Source organism: Fusarium proliferatum (assembly GCF_900067095.1).
Source record: "Fusarium proliferatum ET1 genome assembly, contig: FPRO_scaffold016, whole genome shotgun sequence".
NCBI lineage: Eukaryota > Fungi > Ascomycota > Sordariomycetes > Hypocreales > Nectriaceae > Fusarium > Fusarium proliferatum.
The window spans coordinates 297,130-321,893 of NW_022194805.1; the positions used below are offsets into that span (position 1 = coordinate 297,130).

Here is a 24,764-nt window from a genome sequence, read left to right on the forward strand (position 1 = left end):
GCCTTGGCTCGTGGCCCGCGCCAGCTCACAAAGGTTATTAAGTCATATGACAGGCTAACACCCGCATACAGCACCTTACTCTATTCAACCTCAACCCCGCCCTCGCGCAATCTAACTGAGTTCTGTTGACCAAAAACACCAAGGATTCCAGCGTAGATCCCTTCCCTAAGCTTGCGGACCCGCATCCGCAGATACGAGTGCACAGACGAGGGGTAGAACAAAAACCAGATAAGACCCGCTCATCCTTTTGAATTTACTGAGGATGCGGCGCCGCGTGCGCTCGGCAGTTCATGGCGTCCGAGGCCCCGTGGGGTTCGATCCGGGGCAGAGCGTGCGGGGAAGACGACGTGCTGTAACCTCGCTGTGTCTCGTTTGGTGGCATTGCATGGGACAGGAGCGAGCTGGACGTGGAGACGTGACGAGGCGGATGCGGGTACGCAGTTACGCAGGGCGGAACGGAGGCCGGTTGCTTTCACATGATGCTACTGTAGAGTTTCACGGAGATGCAAGGTGTTTCGATTTGATGAGATGCAGGACCAACATGCATATGACGGACGAATTGTGTTTATATACTGGTTGTATTTCCTGTAAAGTAAGTTGTTCTTTCATCACAAGCAAATCTTTTCATCTCAAGTATTACTCTTTTACTCAAGAATAGTTCACAATGGGCGAGCAGATTCCAGTTCACAAGAAGTTCAACACTGAGCTTACGGATTACTCCGTCGAGCATCATGGCGATCAAGGTGTCTATGCCGATAATCTCGAAGTAGACGCTCTCGTCGTCGGTGCTGGCTTTGCTGGTATCTTCATGCTCAAGACCCTGCGAGACCGTGGCTACAAGACTGTCGTTTACGAAGCTGGCAATGATACTGGAGTAAGTAAACCACTGCCAATCTGGCCATTGAATACTGACGGAATAGGGCACTTGGCGATGGAATTGCTATCCCGGTGCTGGTGTCGACTCCGAAGTGCCTGAATACGAATTCAGCTGGCCTGAGGTTTACGATACCTGGACTTGGCCTTGCAACTATCCTACCTACGCTGATCTTCGCGCTTACTTTGACCATGTCGACAAGGTCCTCGACATCAAGAAGGATATTGCGTTCAACACTGTTGTTGTAGGCGGCAAGTTCGATACCGAGAGCGGTCGATGGCATATTCGCACTGCAGACGGTCGTGTCGCCAAAGCCAAGTATCTCGTCCTCGGAACCGGCTTCGTAAGTCTCCCTACAACCATCAGAAGCGACTTGACTAACCTCGTAGGCTGCCCGTCGATATATCCCCGACTGGCCCGGCATGGACAAGTTCAAGGGCATCATCCACCACTCCTCCTTCTGGCCCGACGAAAAGGTCGACGTCACCAACAAGCGCTGCGCCATCATCGGCACCGGCGCCTCAGGCGTGCAGATCACGCAGGCCTGGGGTCCCGAGGCCGGGCATCTCAAGGTCTTCCAGCGAACCCCCAACCTCGCCGTCCCCATGCGCCGCAAGTACCCCTCCGCCGAGGAGCAGAACCAGGCCAAGAAGTTCTACCCCGAGCTGTTCCGCTACCGCGAAGATTGCTTTGCGGGTTTCCACTACGACTGGTACGAGAAGAACACCTTTGATGATACGCCCGAGGACCGCGAGGCTCTGTATGAGCAGGTCTGGAAGGATGGCGGTTTTAGGTACTGGGTTGCTGTGTACAAGGACAACCTGTTCAATCCCGAGGCGAATAAGGAGTCGTACAAGTTCTGGGCGAAAAAGACACGCAACAGGATCGGTGACCCTAAGAAGCGGGATCTTCTTGCGCCGACGGTAGAGAACATGCCTCACTACTTTGGCATCAAGCGACCGTGCTTGGAGTACGATTACTACGAGCAGTTCAACAGGGAGAATGTGGATGTTGTTGATATCAAGAACAATGCGATCAAGGAGTTTACCGAGACGGGTATTACGCTCGAGGACGGGACGCATCATGAATTCGATGTCATTGCTGTTGCGACAGGATTTGTAAGTCACCCGAAGAATTCTTGGTGCAGAGACGCTAACGTTGATAGGATGTTGTCACTGGTGGTGAGTGCGGCTTTAGGAGGGAGGTTTGAGTATGCTAATGATCTTAGTGATGACGCAGCTTGGTCTTCAGAGCATTGAGGGCGCGGAACTCGAGAAGGAATGGAAGACTGGCGCGACGGTATGTATCTCCCCTCAACCCTTCATATCAGCTCTAACATGAATAGACCTATCTCGGCGTCACTACCCCCGGCTATCCCAACATGTTCCATATCTACGGTCCCCACGGCCCGACCCTTCTCAGCAACGGCCGTAAGTCACAAAATTCTCTCTATATCACCACGACTAACAACCCCCAGCTACATCCGTCGCCGTCCAAGGCCGCTGGATCGTCGATGCCATCGACAAGATCAAGCTCAACGACATCAAGTACATCAACCCCTCCAAGAAGGCCGGCGAGGAATGGAAGAAGCACATCGTCGAGCTCAACAACAGGACTCTCTTCCCCACCACTCGCTCCACGTAAGTCCCCTCCACTGCACAAAAGGAATGAGCGTTGCTGACCATGTGAATAGATACATGGGCGGCTCTATCCCTGGTAAGATTTACGAGCCTGTTTGTTACTCTGGTGGTATTCCAGCGTACAAGATTGAGATTCGCGAGGCCCTTGATACTATGAAGGGTTTTGAGGTTGTCAAGAATAAATAGACTTGATGAGAGGGGTTTGTACTCTGGCTATCTCGAGCTCTTGCTGGAGTACGAAGTGTTGGTAGATCTTAGCTTTTAGTTGTGCAATTTATGTTTTGTTCTTTTATACTTTTGGGTTCATGAGTGATGTCTTTGGCCTCTGATACTCTGAGGCTTGATTCGTACATGCAATATTTGCAAGCTCGCTCATCACAGTAATGTTTGAGTATTTGACATGTTACTAGACCTTGATAGCTTTTGAACGAGCATATGAACTACCCAACAGCTCGATGGTTCTCGTTGAAAGTCATAACTTACGTTAATGACGTATTGGTGAAAGACCTTGATGTCTGTCCCGGTCAAGACCAACGTGAACTGGGAATGTCGCGTCGCCTTCAGCCACTACGTACGTGATGCACCAATTCCTGGTTATCTTCCAACAGTCTCAAGTCAATCGCTATCCAGTCGTGTCGCGTTAATCATCCTGCACAGTAAATAGTCATAGCATCTGCCCTCTTTCATCAAGATTGTATCTGAGTCGACTGAAGCAAGTGTCCCGCGTATTTATAATCGCGTCACATCCCGTCAAATTGTCACATTCAATCGCACGCACGTCATCCGGCAGTTCCGCATCGCATCATATTCCCGAGATCTAAATCTTGCCATCTTTATTGCAATTGGAACATCTCAAGTTCTGACAGGCCGAATTGTGCCTGCATCTCCTCGGCGGGTATGGTTTGACGGGTAACCCGGCTGTACAGGCAAACTTCGGTAACGCGACGCGCAACTCGGCCCAGCAAATGTCCAAAAACAAAGCGATCCTCTCCTTGTCATAATTGAATAGAAACCGTATTGATCATGGTGAATGTCATCATAATAGCATATCCACAAATGTTTCAGTCACAGATCAAATTCTTTCCCTCGGCAATCAAGGGGATAAATAATACCAGCCCAAATTCTCATTATGTCATAATTTCGGAACCTCCCAACACCGAACAAACCCCGTGAGCAAAGCCGTCCAACCAGAATAGGAAACTATGGGGAAGTAACCCACAATTAACCGTGAAGTTGAATTTCTGTTACGAAATCGTCTCGCGAAGATGCCAATAACAAAGCGAGCCCGGCTCAAACGGCCTTGGAACGTATTACTCACTCTTTCTGCCCTGTGCTTTTTGCTGGCATTTTTTCGGAATTATGGAAGGCTATGGTGTTCATTTGGTGCATCTCCGCGGCTTGGGCCAGTGGTATAAGGGCGTTGGCCTGCTCTTTTTTCGCTGAGGGCAGCGTCAGACATTCATTAACAGAGTTTGGACACGCGCTGGGACAAACAGACGACATTATTACTAATTTTACGTCATATTTCGTGGTCTCATCTCAATTTTACTTCTTCAATTATTTTGAGCCGCGTTTCTCGTACATCACCTGATTACCCCGGATTTTTCATCTCGGATCATCTCATCTCAGATCTCATGTCGCGCCTCAACCCGACATCGTGGACTTTCGATATCGATCGATTCCTCAATCCATTTATTCCATCACCACCATGGCAACATATCCCGTATCCCGTCGCATACATCTTTGGATACCGACGCGATAAACCAAAAAGCATTGGGACGATCCTACCAGTAATATGGGCATTTATCGGAATATTCATCGCCCTCTCAGTAATTGAATTGGCGTCTGAGCGCATTCCCTCTTTTGTCGAACGAGGTGCCCCCATTGTTGTTGGATCTTTTGTAAGTTATTTCCAACTATAGCTTTGAAGAATGTCGATGCTAATGATGCAGGGCGCTGGCGCTGTTCTCGAATTCTACGCCATCGAATCTCCCCTCGCCCAACCACGAAACTTCTTCGGCGGCCAACTCATCGCCGCAACAATAGGCGTCAGCATAGGAAAGCTCTTCCTCCTCAGCTCAAACTTCCACTCCATCCAATGGCTCGGCGGCGCCATATCCTGCGCGACCGTAACATCCATAATGGCCTTAACAAAAACCATCCATCCCCCCGCCGGCGCAACCGGTCTCCTCGCCGTCGTCGACAACCGCCTCCTCGATCTCGGCTGGTTCTTCATCCCAGTTGTGTTATTTAACTGCACGATTATGTTTGGTGTCGCGCTGCTGGTTAATAACATCCAGCGTGCGTATCCGGTTTATTGGTGGACACCTGAGGACTTGAGGGGGGCTAAGACGGAAGCGCAGAGGGAAAGTGTCGATGAAGAGAAGGGAAGGGCGACGGAAGAGAGTGATTCAGAGAGGCATGAGAGGCATGATGGGAGGGAGATTATTATGAAGCCTGGTGGGAGCTTGGTGCTTCCGCAGAATTTGTTCCTCATGCAGGAGGAGTTGCAGTTGTTAGAAGAGATTGCCAACCGTTTATAGGTTGCTCAAAAGTGTCGCATTGCATAGCATTCAATTTCAAAACATTCAATCTGGTCTCATTCATACTATCAAAGCATTATCTCGTGACTCGTTGGTCGTTTCTCATAAAGACATGTCATTCCCGTAACGTTCATAGTGCCAAACCAGGACAGCCTCATCTGACCAACACTGTATCCTCAATGCTCAAACACTCTTTCTCCTGCAAAAGGTAATCGGCAATATCGTGTACTTACCCCAATGTCGAGGTGGTCTCTCTTCAATCTCTCAAGTCATTCTCCACTTCATGAGGCTCCGCATTGTGTCTGTACACTTCTCCGTAAAGGGTAACATTGTGGGTATCGCCAACCAATCAAGATGCTCCGGGGGCTTAGTACAAGTCATAAGGGCTCATACATCCACTCTCCTCTTCATCTCGAACGCTGAATCTCTCCACAAACCGCGGCGCACCATGAAATCGGCGCCCTCGCGACACGGGAATGCTATTGCACGGCGCATTCTCACCGTCTCGCAGTCTCTGCTCATGCTGTCGCTGGAGTTCATCCACATGACGCCGATACTGTCGGATCCCAAATTGCTCCTCTTGCATTCGACGGCGACGGAGCATTTGAGCGTGACCAATCGCGCGTCGCTGATTTCCACGGTTGATGAAGAATTGGAGGTTGCGACGGATGCCACGACCGTTGATGCGGCCTCCGAGCGTGTTTCGCTGGGGGCTGGTTCGAGGGGAGGGCGCGCGAGATGGGATGGGTCGTTCCATATCTTCGGGGGATGGCTGGGGAGGGGATAGGTCGGGTGCGGCGTAGAAGCGGAGGATGTCGTAGAGCAAGGGAGATCTCGGGGATCGAGGTACCCCTACGACATCTTGGACAGTTTCTGGAGACGAAGGCTCCGGCTTCACAGCGACGGTTGCTTCATTCTCGGGAATGTCGACACATGCCTTTACAGAGTTGACTGGAGAGGGGCTTTGTGAGCGACGAAAGGGCGGAATGTCGTAGAGACATGGCGATCGAGGTGACTCGGGTGCCGCCAGGGTATCCGGCGACGAAGGCTCAGCCTTAATAACTGGGTTTCTTTCATCCTCAGGAGAGTTGGCATGTAACTCTTCATACTCGGCTTGAGGAGGAATATCTGAAGTGGGAGGGATTCCCCAGCTACACAACCGTGGATGCCATAGTTCACCCCCTGCCACGATTGGCACAACTGGCATCGAGCCTGGGTACAAACAAACAAAGTCTTCTTCATTCATCTTAATGCTGGGTCCTTCCGAGCGTCTTGAGGCTCGAGGGAATGGCTGCAAGAAATGATCACGAGGGCTGGTTGGTCTTGCGGTACTGGGTTCAGGCGTCCTTTGGGTATTGGCTAGAATATACTGTCGAACCATCAGAGGGGAATACCAGGAGGTTTGTTGAGATATACCAAGAAGGTGAAGAATAGAGAAGGACTTTGGTGAGTAAGAAGTAGGGGTAGTCCCGTTTGGGGACGAGATGCTTTGATGATAGATCTCAATAACTTGAGATGCTGACGAGGTGGTTAATGGATAGTGTTGTGAAGAAGCTGATTATGGATATTGATATCTTCAGATGTTGTTGATGGATAGTATGTAAAGAAGGAGAGATATGGGATGCCGAAGACGAATGCGAGATGCAGGAGAGGTCGGCTGTGAGACAGAGATGGAATCAGATGGAGCCTGGATGCGTGAGACGCCAGTACCAGCGCCAGCTGGACCGTTAGTCCCTGCGTCATACGTACAAGCGAACAGTAAACGGAGTGTCCCAGTTCCACTGGCAAGTCTTAGTCTTGATTGCTGCCTGCTGCCTGCTGACATGTCTGTTCGCTCGCAGAACATTGTGGATTTCATTCATTTATGTTCAGCGCTACAGCAAGCAGAACATCGATAATATTTATTCTTCTCTTAAAGGGACTTGGTTTGAGTAGGTAGCAATGGTAAATATACAGACTCTGCCGTTAAAACTCGTCGCCGTAGTGAACAAATACGCTGCAAACATGAATAGCGTTGGACAGCAGATCCATTGCTACGACCACGGAGAATGCACCTTTTTTGCAATTTGAAGGGTAATATGAATTGATAAAGAAGCTATAATATAATGTACCATTCACTGAAGACATGCAATTGCGGATAATCCAAGTCAGTGAGCAAGGTGTTGTCCCAGATACAGCCAGGGACGAGGTTCAATGCGCGACGAACTCGTTAATGCCCAGCATGTCAATCGCTATTGTGTAGGCCTGTTGTACTTATAAATGTACCAAGATGAACAGACTACTACTATTCGCCGCATCGTGTTCCAATAGATGTCCACGTCAATTCCTTTCTTGGCATCTCCTATGACCTACAGCAATGGTGTATCTCAAAACACGCCAATTGGCTAATCACCGACAGAAAACCCGTTCTTGTTCCCAAAGATGGGTCTGACAGGCGCCAAGAGATACCGTTTCAGTTAGTCACTCTTATGCTTAAGCCCATTATAGAAAACATTGTCGTTAGTGCGGCACCGGAAACCAAACTATTGACTCGGCGGAAATTAAAGCGCTGCGATAAGCGTCACGATAAATACAGAGTAATCCCCGCTACGCGCTCCGTGATTTATTATTTCTTCACCGACCGTTTTCGCTCTTTCAGTCGCTCGTTTGACAACATGATTTCTGCAAATATTTTGCTGGCCTTTGGCCTGGTTGCTTTGGACGCAGTGGCTGCGGGTCCTTGTAAGCCTGTTACCACTTCGTGTGAGTCAACCGCTTGAGCCCCTTGATCTGACCTAACGAAGTAGAACAGTGGCCGTGAGTTCGGGTACCAGTGTTACTGTTGATTCCACCACTTTAGTTGGAAGCACCGAGACAACCGCCGTCACAGTCACCGAAACCGAGACTGGGACCGCCACGACTGCTACCTCGGATGCGACGCTGACTTCTGATCTGACGACTCTCTTGACTGCTACCAGCGACTTTACAACCTTGACCACCGAAGCAGCCACGACAACCACGGAAGAAGCTACTACCACCACCGCCGAGAGACCCGACTCAACCCAATTCAACATCTATCCCAACCAAGGCGTCGAAGCCAGCGGCCCCCTCAAAGTGCGAACTATCCCCGGCGGCTCAGTCTACTTCAACAACCCCAACGCCGACTACACCACGGGCACATTCGTCGTCAGCGGCCGCGGCAAGCTCGTCAACGGCAACCAGCTCATGTGCGCATTCTTCCGAACGGGCCAGCAGTACGGCGACATTGTTGGCTGCCCACCTTCCGACGAGTCGGATGCTCGCTACTCGCCCATTGATTGTGAGCTTGGCGCTTCGGGACAGCTTGACTGTCAGGTCCAGGGCAAGTTCTGCTACTACAGTCAGGACATGCTTACGTGTGATGCGAGGGCGGTGTATCCTTATTTCTATATTGAGAGCGCTGGGTCTTATGGGTATGGGCTTATTTTGGGACCAAATGGGCTTAATCTCACACCGGTTGAACTTGCGGCTCAGCCTGAGCCAACTGAGCCTTAGATTGGAGCATTCTATTCGTGCTTCGCTTCTCATGCTCTAGATAGAGAAGTCTTGTCAGCATTGTTTACTTCAGGTACATATCTTTAAGCAAGGCCACATAGATTCGTGGTATAAACCCTTAGCTGATCTAAACTAGTGGTTGTAAATGACAATTACATCATTTTCGTGGCACAGAGGATCGTATACAGGCTAGGCTGGCCAGCACAATTATTTCAATCGAGAAACAAGCCTTGATGAACATATCACGTATATGGCGCGATCCCATTCTTATTGCTCTGGGCTTCATACTTAGCAGGCTTATTGTGAATAAACAGTTTCCATCGGTTCGACTAAAGATCTTGACATTGACACTAATAATTGAGGTCAATATCCGACATGGGTGAGCACCGCCACGTGAGAACTTATGCCTGAAGCGGGGTCTCAATAAATACCTCGCCTCGAGAAGATGCTACTGAAATTTAAGGTTCCACAAACCGTTAAAAAATAATGGATCCAATTACGGCATTCCAAGTCGCTGGGACCGTCGTAACATTCGTCGAATTCTCCTACAATCTAATCTCTGAGACGCGCTCCATCTACAGATCTCCCGATGGTAAACCAGCCAGGGTCAATGACCTGTCTATGGTCATCAACGATTTTGCCGACATTAGTCATCGCGTCAAACAAGCCCTCGACCTTTCCAATTGTCAAGCGACGACAGCGTCTGATGAAATACTCATCAGACTATGCAACGAAAGCCAAGACATAGCTACCGACTTCCAGCGCGCATTGACATGTCTTCAGGCCAACGGCACTTCCAAAGTTGAACATGTCAAGACAAGTCTTGTCATCGCCCTCAAGGCGATTTGGTCCAAGGATAAGCTTGTAAAACTAGAACAGCGACTTCAGCAGATTCGGTCTGAGATGACCATGGCCATGCTGGTGGCCCTCTGGTGAGTAGAGATGATCGATTCTAGTCTCATAATCTTATCTTGACAGGGAAAAAGAGAGACTGCGGGGAACAAAAGACGACCAGGAATTGAATGCCAAGATTAATCAACTTTCAAAAGCTATTGATCGGAATAATGCCCAGCTCGATGATTTCTTCAAGGAGTTAGATGCCACGACTTCGAAAGATGACGCGCTAGGTCCGGCTAGGCGCCGGAGGTTATTCAGCAATCTCTGGGATGCAAATTGGACACCGTCCGACATTCATCTGAGAATTAGCCGCGAAGGCTACATGGGCAACAAAAGTCTTGACGAGAGTGTCCAGAACCAAATCATTCAAAGCTTGCATTTCCCTGGAATGGAGGCAAGGGAAAAGTCAATACCAAAGCCGTATGAGGCTACATACCGTTGGATCTACTCTAACCAAGCTGCGGCGGCAGTCAAGCGACAGAGCTTTCCCCAGTGGCTCGGAGACTATTCTAACAAGATATACTGGATCACAGGCAAACCAGGGTCAGGCAAATCGACCTTGATGAACTTTGTCATCCATAGCCCTGTTACCGAGCAGCGCCTTCAAGCTTGGGCTACGCCTACGCCTCTCCTGCGGGCGCATTTTTTCTTCTGGGAAGCTGGACAGAGCAGCCTGCAGAGGTCGCGAGAGGGTTTGCTGCAGACGCTTCTGTGGCAGTGTTTGCAGGAGAGGCCAGATTTAATCCAGCGAGTGACGCCCCGAAGATGGATGGTTCACCATGTGCTGAACGGGCTGGAGACACCTGCACCAGCTTGGTCCTGGGAAGAACTTCGAGAAGCCTTTTTCATCTTGGCATCTGAGAATAGCAGGTCATTCAAGCTGGCGCTCTTCCTAGACGGCCTGGATGAGTTTCAGGGAGAGCCGTCTGTGCTGATCCAGTTCGTTAAGGATTTGGTAACGAGCTATGGTGTCAAGATTTGCGTGGCGAGTCGACCTTGGACAGATTTCGCCGATGCTTTTGATGAGTATCCAATGCTCACGATGCAGTCCCTCACACAAAACGACATTTCAGTATATATCAAGGGTAGCTTCGAAGCTAGCAAAGCCTATCGAGAGCGACGAGTTCTATTTCCGGATCAAGCCGAGAATCTACTGCGAGACATCGCCAACAAAGCTCAGGGTGTCTTTCTCTGGGTCTTCCTTGTTGTCAGAGACTTGATCCACAGCCTTTCTAGAGGACGCAGCCTAAGCGATCTCCAAGCGATTGTTGATGATCTTCCAACCGATCTACATAAGCTGTACACCAAAATGAGAGAGAGGGTGGATCCAGAGGACATGGGGAATTCTGCTCGGTATTATCAACTTATAGTTGCTGCTCTCAGCCCATTGCATGCGGTGACGCTCTGGATGGTGGATGGAGAAAAGCTTCCAGATGGCGACACTTTTACGAATGAGATGCAGGAAAATATTAACAAGGTCTTGCAAAGACGTCTGGACAGCTCTACAAAGGGTATATTGGAACTCAACGACAACGGCATCGTGACATTTCTACACCGCACCGCACGAGACTGGGTCCTCCAGACGGCTGGTAGCGCAGGACTACAAGCTCAAGCACCGTCAGGCTTTAATCCTCATCTAGTCCTACTACAGGTACTAACCGAACAATTGGGTCACGAGAGGATCTACAGTTGCCTAGGCCAGTCGCAGCTTGCCTTTTGGACCTTTGTATTTCTCGGCTTCCTGTACGCCGTGCAAATCGACAACAGGGCATCTCAGCTCGTCCGAGCCATTGACGACTTCGACGCCGCCTTATCTAAGCGCGCTGCTAACCTCGGAAGCAAAGGCTACGTCTTCAGTTCAGATCCCACCACGGCGTCGTCGCAAAAGGCAAGCCGATGGTATTCTCTTCGGAAAGGCAAAGGTAGCGCTCATTCCAGCCATTGGTCATGCACGCAATATGGCGCAAGTGACGCAGAGAGCGGCATAGTCGGCATCGCAGCCCAATTCGCAGTGGCACCATATGTTATAGAAAAGACGAAGTAGGACGGCAATCTTGTCAGGTCTAGCCCTCGTAGAATTCCGATCCTGGAGAATGCTGTGTTTGGCTGGCAGCAGCGCAAGTACCGCACGTACGAGGACTTGGCTGAGTATACCCGCATCGCGACGACCTTGCAGGACAGGATAAGGCGGCAGAGAATTGAACTGGTCAAGGAATTGCTTGATCTAGGAGCTCAGCCGGATGAAAAGGGTCGCGGGGCTCTGACTATGGTTGAGCAGATGGATGATGATGTGAGATTGAGCATAGACTCGAGGGAGTATTGGGAGCAGATTTTGACGATGTTGCGTGGGAGAAGGAGACGAAGCCGTTTTGGCATTATAAGCTGAGATACATGGTTTAGAGGTGCTATGGGCAGTCTATATAAATACACCGAGCGCGATGGCTGCGGCAGCGACCATGCCCTTCGCCTTAGAAGCGGCGTTATCCGAGACAGTAGCTGCAGCCGCTGAAGTAGTCTGACTGGCAGCCGAGCTCTCAGTACCCGTAGCTGTAGTCGTCGCCGTTGTTGACTCTTCCTCAGCTGTAGTGACGGTCTCGGAAGTCTTCGCCTTGGTAACACTGGTAGCGTCCGTGGTGGTCGCTGAAACAGAAACAGTCTCAGAAGAAACAGGCAATTTAATTCCACAAGCAGCCTCGGCGTCGAAAGTGAAAGGAATGCCGTGAGCATCGCAATCATTTGAAGATCTCTCAATTTGTTCTTTTCTCACAGATTAATCACAGTTTGTCATTTTATAGGGAGTCATTACCTGGTAGGACGTTCTCGGCGCAGTTCTCAGCGATGCAACAGAAGAATTTCTCGCGCATGTCCTTGAGAGTGCATACACACGCTGGGTTATCGGCGTTGCACTTATTGGTGAAATACTTGAAGAAACAATTATTCTACACTATTATTAGCGCCGTTACCCTTAGGGTTAAAGAACCAACTCACGTCGCATGTAGCATCCTTGTTCTGCTTCTCCTGATCGTACTGAGCAGCTGCAAAGCTGCCCACGACGCTAAGAAGCATCAACACGTTAGATAGACGAGTCATTTTGTCGACACTGGTATTCCGCGGGCAATTGTCAGAGCGAATATCGCGGTTTTAAGTACGGCATTGACGCCCCTGATAGAACTCAGCGGGTACAGACGCTGATTGGTTGAAGAATGGGTCTGGAAATTAATAAACAGGGGACGATAAAACCCAGCGAATGAGAGTCACGAATTGAAGCTTAGCTCCTCTGTGCCTTCGCCGAAGGATTCATCGTTTATTTTGGGACCCAAACGGCCAATGAAACGCGAGATTGGCTGGCCAAGACTGTTTGTTTGAGAGCCGATTAGCCGTTTTGAACCATGTAAATATCATCTGTCTCGTATTGGCGTCTTCATCTTCGCGCTATGAGTACTCAGTGAAGAGTCATGAAGTAGCTTAGCTAGGCTCGTATTAAACGGTACCCAGTAAGCGTCCATGAACAGCCAGCATCACTAGCGATAATGTCCAGCAGGTCTGACGTGACGTTGCATTTGCGAACAGCATAACTTGAATTGTATTGACAGAACAAGAACTGAGATATTGACTAGAAGTCTTGATAGGAGCCCACGACGGAACAGCGTGTCGATCCAGTTCTGAAAGCTGTATGTGAACCTGATCTTGTGCAACTTCTTCCTACAGTAAATCATATCGCCAAAGGCTGACCTCCAATGATCTCGGTAATCGCGACGATTATATCACCCGGAACATATTCGACTTGACGCCTCTCTTCAATCCCTCCGCCCTACCATTCTCATATTCGACTCCCGCACCTCCTCCATCACCAGACATACCCTCCAGCTTCTCCCTCAGTTCTTGGTCTAGTTCTGCACTCGTCTTTTTCCGAGGCGCTGTTGACGCTTCTTTGCTTGACGCATCTGTCGTTCTTGGTTGAGCTTGACTTGGCTGAGGTTTCGCAGCGTTAGGTGCGTTTGGCAAACCGCGCGGGCGGGTTGTGTGAAATGCTCTTCTGGTCGCATTTGCTCGGAGGCTTGGTGTCATTAGAGCGCGCTTCATTTTCTGATGTTTTGGTGATGAGAAAACGAAGGTTGAAAGTCTGGCCACCAAGTCTCATGATGGGTTTTGTGATGACTAAGACAATACGTCATTGGTTGGAATTGACGGCATAATGCAGTCATTCAATGTCGTCCATATAACTTCAGACAATGTGAAAACGTCCTCTATAAGAGCATGTTCTGGTCATTTTAAAATTCAATCCTTTTTCTTTTCCATCTCGAGATACACTGTTGACCAATTCGCCCTCACTCTTCGTTATTTGCCTTGTCTCAATCTTCATACATAACCGCGATGACCTCTAAGAAATCTTCAACAACCATCCATCAGCCTCAGTCTCCCCCTTCGCATTAACACCTCCCCACATCAAAACCCCCTTCCCATCCAAGCACCCATCAGCCCCAAAGAACCCCCTCGGTCCCGGGTGCACCTTGCCTGCCTCCTGCGTCATCTCAGCCGGCGCAATCTCAAGTTCATGCCAACTAAACGCTCCCGACTGAACACCCGGGATCGTTTCGCGAATAGCATCCTTGACCCGTGTAGCACTGTAATCATCAGAGGGGAGTTGAAGGGTCCACATGTCGGAGTAGAACGGGTGTTCGTCGGTGTAGGCTTTATCACTAGAAATCGATGCGTCTTGGCGGCTGCCGAGGAGGTAGAGCAAGTAGCGACGCCCGTGGCCGGTAGTTACGGGGATTAAAGCGCTGCCAACGCGAGGGCGTGGTCCGGGGACGAGAGGGTTGGAAGGGAATTCGACGGTTGTCCACTCTGGAAGCGCGTCGAGAGATTCATCCTGGATTGTACCAGTCTTGATATAGTGCACCGACCCATGGACATCCGACTCAGCACTAATAGCGTACAGCGTTCCCTCAACAAACTGCGCCGCCAAAGGCTCAGCAGGAGCATCTGGCAGAGGATGCCAAAGACGCGTCGTAAAGTCAAATAACCACGTTGTCTTAGTCCGTTGCCCATTCTCATACCCCCCATGAAGAACAAGATTATCCTTCTTGGCATCGTAGAAGATCTGATGTCCGTAGCGCGATTTGGGCCCTTTTCCAGCAGCGGTTATAGAAGACCATCGTGCGGCTTTGGGCTCCCATTCCCAGAGGGTGAATTCATCGTCGACGGATTCGTCATCGCTGTTTTGGCCGCCGTGAATGATAAGCGTGTCGCGGCGCGTGCAGGAGGCATGGTTGATGCGTGGGGAGGGGATTTGGCCTTCGTCGCCTACGGCTGGGTAGCAAGCGTATTCGCCTTCGCCTTGGTGATCGCCGATGGATACAGCGTGGATGTCGTTGTTGCACAGTTTACCGTCATCTTTCTTGCCGCCAAAGATGTACGCTTTTCCATCGATGACACTGACACTGTGATGAGATCTTGCAAGGGACAGTCTACTCTCGTTAGCCTCATTCATAGCCACGACGCGAGTGACATACGAGTTATCCTCCTTCGGGGTTGTAGCGATTTGGCTCAAGACTGCAGTGAGCGGCTGCGTGGGACGAGCTACGGTCGCTGCGGCGCCGACTTCAAGGCCGGTTGAGACGACTTGCTCGACTGCGATGACACCTGCTGCTATTTCTGCCATTGTGGATGATGATTTGGTGAGATTGTGTTGCTGAGAAGGATTGAGATATACGAGGCTGAAAGATGACGGAGAGACATGACGTATGACGGATGCGGGCCATGACGTAATTTGACGAGGGCTGGAATGTGCAATCGTCGGAATGCTATTGATTGTGCTTTTTATGATAACTCAATATTCACTGATAATTTAAGAGGCTACAAATGAGAAATTCATCGATGGTTCTGGTATTATTGTCTATGGGGAGATGCAATGCGAATCTGCAATTGATATCTCACGACCTAATGGTATCGCTTACTATTCTTACATCAGAACCAATTCTCATGTCGCATCTAAGACGTGAGACTCAAAAAATCACATTGTGCTCGTCAGTGACATATGGAAGCGTGAAGATTCAGTATGGAATGATATCAGAGTCTAATAGCGAAAACGGCAGCGAGCCAATCGTAGACTTTATCAATCTCCGGAAATAAACGGGCGTATGTCAATCCGTCGCGTGTCCATTCAAGCCTCAGCGATCAACGCGCTAACAGAAACGCGCCACCAACTCATGATGACATGATGCTGAAGACGCAACAGTTATGCAGGATCACACAGTAAAAGTCACGCTGAAGTCGGGACGTAAAATGAGTAAATGTACGTGCTAAGAGCACTAGAATTAATATGTACACTAAAAGTTATCGGTCATCAACTCTATCTCAATCTATAGTCTAATGTCTATAAATCATTCCGTCATGCGCTTATTTGCTGCGACGTTCCCACTCGTAAATAGCCATCATGAAAGGTCCCATACCGCGAGTATCGTTAGGAACAACAGGAACCTCAGTGTAATACTATAAAAAAGTCAGCCAAATCCACGAAATCATGAGACAAACTTACTTCGAAGGAAGCATCACTGTTCAGCGATCCAACCTCGACGGTTCCCTCCCAGGTAATGGTTCCATTGTTGTTCTTGGTCACAAAGTCCCGGATGAGGCGCTTGTAAGCCTGCTTAGCGGGCTTGGTGTACGTCTTCTCATCGAGAAGTCCGCGTCGAAGACCAGCCAACCAGCCGTAGGTGAACATGGCGGAGGCGGAGCTCTCGATGTAGTTACCCTCAACACCCTCGTACTCCTTGTTCATGACGAGTTCCCAGAGGTGAGACTCGGGGCCTTGGGCGCGGAGGAGAGCGGAGGAGAGATCCTTGTAGTAAGTGACGAGGCGCTTGTAGCCGGGGTGAGATTTGGGGAAGACGTCGAGGACTTCGATGAGCGACCAGATGTACCAGCCGACGGCGCGGGACCAAACGATAGGGGAGGCGCCGGTCTCGGGGTCAGCCCAGACGGCGGTCTTGCTCTCGTCGAAGCCGTGGACGGGAAGACCGGTTTCCTTGTCGATGGTGACTTCCTGGATCTTATCCCACTGAAGGACAATATCATCCCAGGCCGTGGTGTTCTTGGCGTCGAACTCAGCAGTCCACTCGGCGTAGAAGCTATCGCACATGAAGATGCCATCCAGCCACATCTGATCCGGGTACGTCGGCGAGCGATGCCAGAACCCACCAGTAGGCGTCCTAGGATGCTGGTTGATTCTATCACGGATGAAATCCGCAGCGACCTTGTACTTCTCCTCGCCGGTCTGCTTGTACCAGTACAGCAAGTTCAAGCCGATGCGGTAGTTGTCAAGCGAGTACTTTGTCAAGTCATAGTTGATGATGGTGCCGTTGGGGTACACCACATCGTCCATCTGGTCGCGGTACCATGCGAGCAGGGTCTTGTTCTTGGTCAGCTCGATGGTGGCTTCGATGCCCTCGTAGACGACCGCGCGGCCGTACCAGTATGCGCGCTGGGTCTCGCGGTTGTTGCGGATCCATGAGTCGGCGGTCGTGGCGAGGAGGTTGTTTGCGAGGACGAGGTTGGCCGAGGCCACGGTGAGGAGTGTCTGGAACTTCATGGCGAGCGATGAGATTGTCGAAGTCGATACCGATTCAATTACCTGGGCGTTGAGCTAGGTATTTAAACAACGTTGCAACATTCGATGCGATCCACTGTCATTTTGGAAAGGGAATTTTGTCCGTGTTCTAGCAGATGCTCTAACCAATAAGCTTAATTCTTTAACCTCGAGCTTATCCATTATCTTTTTTTGGAAGACGGACGTTCCATATTGATTAGGTCAATTACCGTGCACGGTTACATCCACCGCGGATTATCCCGGCGGACCGTTATTCTCCGCCAACCGGACACGATGGGATGAACGATCAGCGAAGTCAAGATGTTTGCCCGTTGGCTTTTCGTCCGAACTGTTCATTTGTGCTGGGCCGAATTGGGAAGTATTGACGGTTCACCGTTGGGGAGATTGATAGCCGCATATACGAATGAGCTTGGCGCGATGACAGTCTTGAGCGATTATCCACCTATCGGACGGTCATTTTAGAGTATTAAGCTTGTCTTTTGGTTTGTTTTAATTACGCTTGAGTCTGCTGAGCCTCTTGATGGTGCAATCCCCCACGATTGCCCCCAATGTCTGCAAGTGCCGCGATTGAGCCCACGTCGGGTTACGCGTCGTGGATGGCGTAATGTTCCTGCATCTACACTACCCAATTTTTCGGAGGAGAAATCCTGTAGACTAAAAGCAGTTCAATGAAGGTGAGTGCCTCTTTCAAGAATGGTCCACGAGCATCAACATTCCGAATTGCTGTCGATCGCGAAAAGTAGCGAAAGATAGCGAGCGTAAGCAGGATGAAGAGGCCCCCACGAACATTTGGGGTGATCCACTAAAAGCTCATGCCTCCATGCTTATTGGATGTGAGCTCTATGTCATTGTTTCTGGTCACATACTGCACAAGGTGAACAACAGAAACACAGAGAGAAAAGCTTGGGTACGGAAGGACCTAAATGGGAGTCTAGTAGTTTATTCAAAACAATGGGGAAAGTTGAGGATGCAAAATACAGAGGTTGTAGCTACGGTACGCTGAACATAAAATACAAGCAGTCGATATGCGTTGACTTGTCCTAATACTGTTGGCGGATAACAGCATAAACCTGTTGCCTTATCAAGCTAGACTCAATATACCGCTGACTTTTATATGTATTTCTTACTTGCTACTGGCTTTCCGAATGGGCCAGCACGCAAATACTAAGTCACAGTTCTCTAAGTCCCGGGTAGCTGAAGCTGGTCGATATCCAGAGATTTCCGATAAGCCTTATCTTATCAATGTCCGAAGATAAGAATAAAGAAGAAATAAACTGAAGGGAATAAGTCATAATAAGGGCTGCAGCTTATATACAATAGCCCTTTTGAGAACAAGATGAAGAAGGAGGACCTTCGATTTCAACATATATGACCATGAGATCTTAACTAGAGCAAATGCTGATCCGCCATGATACCAGGATCGACTCTTCCCGAGCCTTCAACGTATTAACTGAACCTAACTCTTTACTCTGGCTTTCTTCCCCAGATGAAGTAAACAGGAAGATAAAGGTGGATATTCGGGTCAGAAAGATCCTTCTTCACCTTAGCCATGAACACCTGAATCTCCTCATCACTCCACCCAAGAACACGTGAGAAGATACCAGGCGTATAAGACGTAATGACCTGCGCTTCCTGCACTGACTGAAACTTGCCAATCTCTTTAAGCTTCGGATCCCTAGGCCAAGATCCAATGGGAACCTATTTTGCCATCAGTAAGCATCTGGCAAATAACGAAAGCACTTACCTTGAGGATCTTTTGCTCAACATCCACAAACCCAGCATCCTCCATCTCCTTCTTCCACTCCGGCGCAACATTCAACGGCTTCCCAAACTTCGCAGACCCCTCAACCATAGTCTTCATCCAAAGCAGCGCATTTTTCGCCATATATTTCGTGTTATCGTCAGATTTGAACTCAGAGTGCACAGCCTGCATTTCGAGATATCCACCAGGCGCGAGACTCTGCAGAGCGCGGGTGAAGAATTGAGCGTTGTTGCTGATGCAGCCTTCTAGTTCACGTGCGTGTATAAAGTCGAAGGGTTGGCGGAAGAGCCAGTCTGATTCGAAGTCATCGACTTCGAAGAGGCAGTTTGGTGGGGTCCTGGGCATGTTAGAAGAGTGATGTGGAGGGAGGAAGGATTTACCATGGGGGTTGGATTGGGCTTAGATCGGTGCCGAGGACTTCGGCTTCGGGATACTCGCTGGGAATTGTTAGATAAGGTTTGTGAGGGATGAGGGGATGCGTACTCGGCGAAATCCATGGCCCATATTCCTGTTCCCGTGCCGAGGTCAAGAACTCGCTTGACTTTATCGCCGATAGGCGCGAGGAAAAGATCGCCACCGAGGACAAGACGGTAGATATGATGGCCCAAATCCATTCTATCTTGTTCTTCGTCATCGTTGGGCTTACGACTGTTAGTATCAGCTTTCGTGGTGGCGTCTCAACATACAACTAGGTATGCGCCTTCGCGGAACGCATGATATCGTCGTCCATTCTAAATCCGTCAGCCAAGACAATTGTCTGAGCAGTCCTTTAAAGCCATACTTCGTATCTGTAGGTAAACGGTTAGATGAGAAGGTATCCATGTAAGGGTACATACTTGTAGTTCAGGACGCTGGAGTTGAGGGAAGTCAGATAACTTCCTGACTCAAGACTAGACAATAAATCAGCGGGTATCCATCAGACAATACGAAGCCACGTACGAAGCAGCCAATGCAGAATCATGGCTCAAAGACGCAGCATCCTAGCAAAATCAGCAAGCAGTCACTATTTAGAACCTTTCATCTGAAAGCATACATCTGCTTGAAGAGGGCCTTCGTGTTCATTCGCTGCTTGCGCCATTTTTATGCCACTTCAAAAGTCGATTCAATTGAATGTGCGATAATGTGTTTTTCGGGCGCTGTTTTGGTCAGATCATTGCGTGGCCGGCGACCAACACAGGGTTGTACTGGATGCCATATTCGGAAACTGTTCGTAACCAGAGCGGGGGCTGGTCTTGAATGGCCTGCGAGACAACGCCGTAAGACAGATGTAAGACTGAGACGTAAAATAAAGAATGGTTCGTTTTTACGAATGGAATTAATTTATTGACTCAAGCTATCGACTCCTGGCAAAAAGATTCAGAAACAGTTGACTTTGCGCATCATCATGCTGCCCGGCCCAGCCGAACCGAAATTGTCAGTATTTGCCGTACGACAACAGCACAGCACCGTTGCGATGAGGAGGCGCAGGAAGCGAGCTCATGTCGACTTTGAAACCATTAGGCATTGCCTCGCACTTGTATGACAAGCCGCTCATTAGCCCATCAAAAAAGAATTGAGATTCGACAGGCGATGCCTCTGTCCGATGTCTCAGCACCTCTGCCAGCTTGATCTTCCTGCCTTGTTCAGCCCACGAAAATGGCGACCCTAAAGCAAGCTCGATACCCAATTTCGCTGCTGCAACACTGCTGATTGAAGCCTGACGAAGGATCCTGTTCTGGATCTCAATGGGAAGGTGGTTGAGCCGACAAGGCCTAGGTTCTGCTTGATGAAGGTCTGATGCCCAGAGAAGCAGGTCGATAGCGGAATCAGAGGGAGGAGTGTCGCTGAAAAGTGGCTCGGGTCTTGTGCATACCAGTTCGCCATCGTAAACCTTGCAGCAGGCTATTTGTCTGAGAGTCAATATTGCGTACGTCGCAGTACCAGTCATCGTCGTGCGGGTTTCAACATGCTCTCGTATCATCTTTATTCCCTTGGGAATATCTCGTGCTAGGAAGATCCAGCATGTACCGACTCGCACGATCGTTTCACCTGGGGCATCCCATGGTGGCAAGTCTGCCACTCCGACATACGGCCCGCCGCGGCCACCAACGTGCTCGAATCCCGTACGTTCCAATATGGTGAAATCCAGATTTAGAATCCATATAATAGCGTATGCCAGCTTTGTAAATGTGATGTTGTTCATTTCTGCCCGTAAGACGTGGCGCCATGTATGACCAAAGTTGCGGAGAATCCGACCAAGAAATGCCTTTTTCCGATGATCAACTTTGGGTTGAAGGTCCCAGTACGGCCCTGGTAAAGCTTCCTCCTTTGTGATTGTTTCAGTTGGCGATTTCAGTATCTCAAAGTCGTCTAAAGTAAGTATTCTCTCTCTTGCTAGGCGCAGAGGGACAAAGCAAAGCCAGTCATGCTTCGTGAGAAAGAGAACATCCTTATCGAGGTCGAATGTCCAAAGACTATTAAAAGCCCGGCCTCTTTTGTCGCTGAAAGGATTTACAAAATCGTAGACATCCTCCCATTCGAGTTCGATACCTTTCTCTAGCGCTCTTGAGATTTCATCTTCGATTGAGTTAGAGAATGCCAGCGTGAAGAGTTGGTTTGACGGACCTGAGCAATTGTCGCGGCCAATGAGAATGCGAGAAAATAACTCGAGGAACGCGACATCAGCTGCATTGAGCCTTTTTGACAAGCACCGGCGGAGGGCGTTCCCTGGAGATCAAAATTAGTCCATTATCTCGTAGGCTAAAGTACAAAATGAACCTCTTAATACGTAGATAAGTACAAACAGGACCGACATCGTGATGCGATGGTGTAAGAGTGAGAATTGGCTGGTCCATTTTCGCAAATCCTTGGAGGGAATGGCAGGGCTAAGTATGCACGAGCCACGAGAGCATGTATCTATCGCCATGCAGGCCGAATACCTGGAGCTGCCTTCTATCGCAGTGTCTAGATATATAGTCTCTGCGTTTTTACCTTTTCTCATTCTGTAAGCCGCATTGATTTTAATAATATTGTTTGAAAGATTCTGTATTCCGTGATCCACTCTGCAAAATTAAGGATGCGGCACGGACTTGGTCGCGTGAAGAGACGCGTTGTTTCACCTTGCTGACATTCTTATCCTCATCCTCATCCTCACCCCTCAGACGCCATGACTCTCCATGGAAAAGTCCTAGGCGCAGACGCGACAGCGACAACATACCTTCTAAACTGTCCACCCGACGCGGAAAATTGTGAACGCAGCGGTCAAACAATCACGTTAGGTCCTTGGGCCGAGAAAACACTCGCATCAAGCGTAGACCCAACAGGAGCTATGGACGTAGTCATCACCGAGCCACAAGACGGTACAAAGTGGTTTTACTCGCTTCACTGTGAGATGAGCAGATCTGTCGCGCAGGACTGCACTATGATCAATAGGCCGGCTGATGGCCCCTCGACGATTGGACCGAAGACGTACAGGGGAGAGTCGGCTTTGAGAGAGATTTATGGCCCGACGTTTGAGTATGGGAGGGTTACGCTGACTGCTGGGTTAGAGAAGTTGAAGAGTGAGTATCCGAGTACTACTACGGCTGAGGGCACGGAGTCTTCTAAGGAAACGGATAGTTCTACAGCGACAGCGGGGGCTAATGCACCGGCTGAGTCAAATGGAGGCTTGAAAGGCGTGAAGCTTCCTTTGGCTACTGTATGCGCTGGACTGGTTGCTACACTGACATTGACGCTCTGAGCATCTGCTATTCCTCATGGAAAGCAGACGAGATGCGTAATACGTGAGAGAGCTGTGCTAGATATTTAGAAACCTCGAACTATTGAACAAGGAGATATGGTCACTGATCACCACTCTGTAGAAGGCGATGTTCATGAAGAGCAGGAATAGCGTACCATTCAACCCATTCAGTACATTTCCAAAGCGGCTTGCGTTCTTCCCCATGAGCATAGAAAACATATTCGTAGTCCCCAATTTTCTCCTTGAAAGGTTCAACGCGGCCCTGCTTCCTCGGATTCGAAGCCTTTTGCTGCGGCGGTGTCGGCAGTGAAGCGAGAACTGAACTCCACTGTTCCGGATGCACGTCGGAGGAGGTATAGCCCAGCAATTCCTTACAATGGTAACCCTCCAATTGCGCAGGATCAGGCGACTCTCTACTCTCATAGCTCATCCCGTTTGCTGACGTGACGTCGCCGGTGACATGGTACAGAGTGCCAGAGCCGTCTTTGCTGGTCTCCACGAATATGGCATGATGGAAGCGACCGGGCGGCATGTGCGGATCTGGGAGGGCCATATGCGATTTGACTTTGTAGACTGGGTAGTTATCGGAAGTCATGATGGCAGCGGTGAGAAGATGATGTCATGTCTCGTTGGTCACGGTTGCGAAGATCAGGCATCGGGGTTCCGCGGCACGGACCAACGAGTCTAGCCTTTCCAAAGGACGGACCGCCGCGTTCTGTATCACGAAACCACCGAGGCGTGCGTCTGGTGCAACGGGTCTCAACTTTCTCGTTATGTTTCAATTAACTTAAAGTAAATAGCATAAAACACTATTTGACGTTTCGTACCAGCTTTTGGGTGCCGTTAGACGAGTTATGGCCTCACCGTCCTCGGGGGCTGGTAAGGCCGCGGTGTTTGCATGTCCAGAATTGAGCTTGACATATAATTACGGAACAAGGAAAGACAAATCTCTGTTGAATGAAAGCATTTTAATATTGGAGAGACAGCCCTGTACGCCGTACACAAGTTGGCTGTGTATATACGCGTTTCTGATCATGGGTCATTTAAAAAATCCATGCGCTCAAGATGTCATCGCCTTCTGAATAACTGCAAGTTCTTTTTGCAGCGGAGGTGAAGAATTAGAATGAACACATGTAATCCCTTCTAGGCACTCCATCTTGCAGGCGGTATCAAAGTGGAAGCCTCTCCGTAATGATTCTAGATACTTCAGTCACGATATTCAAATAGAGGAACGATCACAGAGTCAGAGGAAGAGTCAAAGGTCTACGAATGGCGACTCATTAACATACGGAAAGTACGGCTCAGAAATTATCATAGACTGGTAGTCAAGAGACTGGCATTCATGAGATCTATCGTCGGTCACCGCCTGCGAAACCTTATGAGAAGATGCTCTCGTCAGGATGCATCGGCGCTACAACCTAACATTTTGCTTCTGACATTCACAAGATCTACGATTTACTGATCGACCAAAGATCCATTGTTATGTAATATCCCGAAGACTCATTCATCCGCGATGCACGGATTTCTCGGCCTCCGGATATGACTCCTTGGTGTTGAGGCGCATTGCATTCGGCATTCCCGAAAACCCATTTTAGTGGAGTCGAGGCTGTGTACCGCCCATCTCCCGGAAAAGCGGCTCATGGGATTCACGATTAGCGAGGCCAAGACGAAGCTTGTAACACGACATGATAGGGCTACTTACGTGGTGATACATGTGATTGGGACTTTGGTTCAGTACCACCGTGGTGGGTTGTAATGCCAAGATGATAGAAGGTCAGAGAGTTCTGGGCTGCTGGTGACTGAAGACGGGAGATGCTACTGCCAAGGCCGAGTTATCCTGAAGATCTCATAAGGTGTTATTCGGCATTCGAGGAAAAAGTTCCGTTGCTATATTTTGAGGGGTTTGCTCCGGTGAGTGCTGGACAGCCCTGGACCCCCTAACAAGGGCGACGTAAGCTGCCGTTTACAAATTCAGGCTAATGGACAACCTCCTGAACAGAGGAACGAGGAATACTCGCTGAGCTCTTTTCAATTGGCTTATTTCACTCTGGGAATATCAACGTTTCGCATTCCCGCGAGCTGTAGTCCGCGGAGCGCACGTGCTCCGCCACGAAACAAAACACCCGAATGTCTTTGTTTCTCAGAGCTATCCTGGGCTTGGTCTAGCGACTGAACTCAAAAAGCATAACTTGGGGCTTTGACGCT

The 24,764-nt window shown here is 49.5% G+C and overlaps 13 protein-coding genes across 13 annotated transcripts; 5 read left to right on the plus strand and 8 right to left on the minus strand.

Annotated features, from left to right (window-relative positions):
• Positions 1–664: 664 nt before the first annotated feature.
• FPRO_08988 (uncharacterized protein) lies at positions 665–2,700 on the plus strand (the record flags this gene model as incomplete). Its single annotated transcript, XM_031224523.1, has 8 exons — positions 665–874; positions 921–1,217; positions 1,264–1,992; positions 2,040–2,055; positions 2,103–2,173; positions 2,220–2,304; positions 2,352–2,514; positions 2,568–2,700. 8 exons carry the CDS (start codon positions 665–667, stop codon positions 2,698–2,700), a joined length of 1,704 nt encoding a protein of 567 aa, XP_031089774.1.
• Positions 2,701–4,148: 1,448 nt separating this feature from the next.
• FPRO_08987 (uncharacterized protein) lies at positions 4,149–5,057 on the plus strand (the record flags this gene model as incomplete). Its single annotated transcript, XM_031224524.1, has 2 exons — positions 4,149–4,415; positions 4,467–5,057. The coding sequence occupies 2 exons, from the start codon at positions 4,149–4,151 to the stop codon at positions 5,055–5,057; spliced, it is 858 nt and encodes a 285-aa protein (XP_031089775.1).
• A 367-nt stretch (positions 5,058–5,424) lies between these two features.
• Positions 5,425–6,303, minus strand: FPRO_08986 (uncharacterized protein; the record flags this gene model as incomplete). Its single annotated transcript, XM_031224526.1, has 1 exon — positions 5,425–6,303. The coding sequence occupies one exon, from the start codon at positions 6,301–6,303 to the stop codon at positions 5,425–5,427; it is 879 nt and encodes a 292-aa protein (XP_031089776.1).
• Positions 6,304–7,711: 1,408 nt separating this feature from the next.
• FPRO_08985 (uncharacterized protein) lies at positions 7,712–8,570 on the plus strand (the record flags this gene model as incomplete). Its single annotated transcript, XM_031224527.1, has 2 exons — positions 7,712–7,799; positions 7,849–8,570. 2 exons carry the CDS (start codon positions 7,712–7,714, stop codon positions 8,568–8,570), a joined length of 810 nt encoding a protein of 269 aa, XP_031089777.1.
• A 486-nt stretch (positions 8,571–9,056) lies between these two features.
• On the plus strand, positions 9,057–11,511 carry FPRO_08984 (uncharacterized protein; the record flags this gene model as incomplete). The annotated part of the gene is made up of 2 exons (XM_031224528.1): positions 9,057–9,502; positions 9,549–11,511. 2 exons carry the CDS (start codon positions 9,057–9,059, stop codon positions 11,509–11,511), a joined length of 2,409 nt encoding a protein of 802 aa, XP_031089778.1.
• Positions 11,512–11,883: 372 nt separating this feature from the next.
• FPRO_08983 (uncharacterized protein) lies at positions 11,884–12,557 on the minus strand (the record flags this gene model as incomplete). The annotated part of the gene is made up of 3 exons (XM_031224529.1): positions 11,884–12,224; positions 12,274–12,406; positions 12,456–12,557. The coding sequence occupies 3 exons, from the start codon at positions 12,555–12,557 to the stop codon at positions 11,884–11,886; spliced, it is 576 nt and encodes a 191-aa protein (XP_031089779.1).
• A 669-nt stretch (positions 12,558–13,226) lies between these two features.
• On the minus strand, positions 13,227–13,550 carry FPRO_08982 (uncharacterized protein; the record flags this gene model as incomplete). Its single annotated transcript, XM_031224530.1, has 1 exon — positions 13,227–13,550. One exon carries the CDS (start codon positions 13,548–13,550, stop codon positions 13,227–13,229), a length of 324 nt encoding a protein of 107 aa, XP_031089780.1.
• A 298-nt stretch (positions 13,551–13,848) lies between these two features.
• Positions 13,849–15,132, minus strand: FPRO_08981 (uncharacterized protein; the record flags this gene model as incomplete). Its single annotated transcript, XM_031224531.1, has 2 exons — positions 13,849–14,938; positions 14,984–15,132. 2 exons carry the CDS (start codon positions 15,130–15,132, stop codon positions 13,849–13,851), a joined length of 1,239 nt encoding a protein of 412 aa, XP_031089781.1.
• Positions 15,133–15,869: 737 nt separating this feature from the next.
• FPRO_08980 (uncharacterized protein) lies at positions 15,870–17,061 on the minus strand (the record flags this gene model as incomplete). The annotated part of the gene is made up of 2 exons (XM_031224532.1): positions 15,870–15,962; positions 16,009–17,061. 2 exons carry the CDS (start codon positions 17,059–17,061, stop codon positions 15,870–15,872), a joined length of 1,146 nt encoding a protein of 381 aa, XP_031089782.1.
• A 1,482-nt stretch (positions 17,062–18,543) lies between these two features.
• FPRO_08979 (uncharacterized protein) lies at positions 18,544–19,919 on the minus strand (the record flags this gene model as incomplete). Its single annotated transcript, XM_031224533.1, has 9 exons — positions 18,544–18,777; positions 18,824–19,178; positions 19,222–19,278; positions 19,325–19,482; positions 19,528–19,572; positions 19,623–19,629; positions 19,678–19,731; positions 19,781–19,821; positions 19,875–19,919. The coding sequence occupies 9 exons, from the start codon at positions 19,917–19,919 to the stop codon at positions 18,544–18,546; spliced, it is 996 nt and encodes a 331-aa protein (XP_031089783.1).
• Positions 19,920–20,255: 336 nt separating this feature from the next.
• On the minus strand, positions 20,256–21,675 carry FPRO_08978 (uncharacterized protein; the record flags this gene model as incomplete). Its single annotated transcript, XM_031224534.1, has 2 exons — positions 20,256–21,547; positions 21,621–21,675. The coding sequence occupies 2 exons, from the start codon at positions 21,673–21,675 to the stop codon at positions 20,256–20,258; spliced, it is 1,347 nt and encodes a 448-aa protein (XP_031089784.1).
• A 311-nt stretch (positions 21,676–21,986) lies between these two features.
• Positions 21,987–22,559, plus strand: FPRO_08977 (uncharacterized protein; the record flags this gene model as incomplete). The annotated part of the gene is made up of 1 exon (XM_031224535.1): positions 21,987–22,559. One exon carries the CDS (start codon positions 21,987–21,989, stop codon positions 22,557–22,559), a length of 573 nt encoding a protein of 190 aa, XP_031089785.1.
• Positions 22,560–22,659: 100 nt separating this feature from the next.
• FPRO_08976 (uncharacterized protein) lies at positions 22,660–23,154 on the minus strand (the record flags this gene model as incomplete). Its single annotated transcript, XM_031224537.1, has 1 exon — positions 22,660–23,154. The coding sequence occupies one exon, from the start codon at positions 23,152–23,154 to the stop codon at positions 22,660–22,662; it is 495 nt and encodes a 164-aa protein (XP_031089786.1).
• Between the last annotated feature and the right edge of the window lie 1,610 nt (positions 23,155–24,764).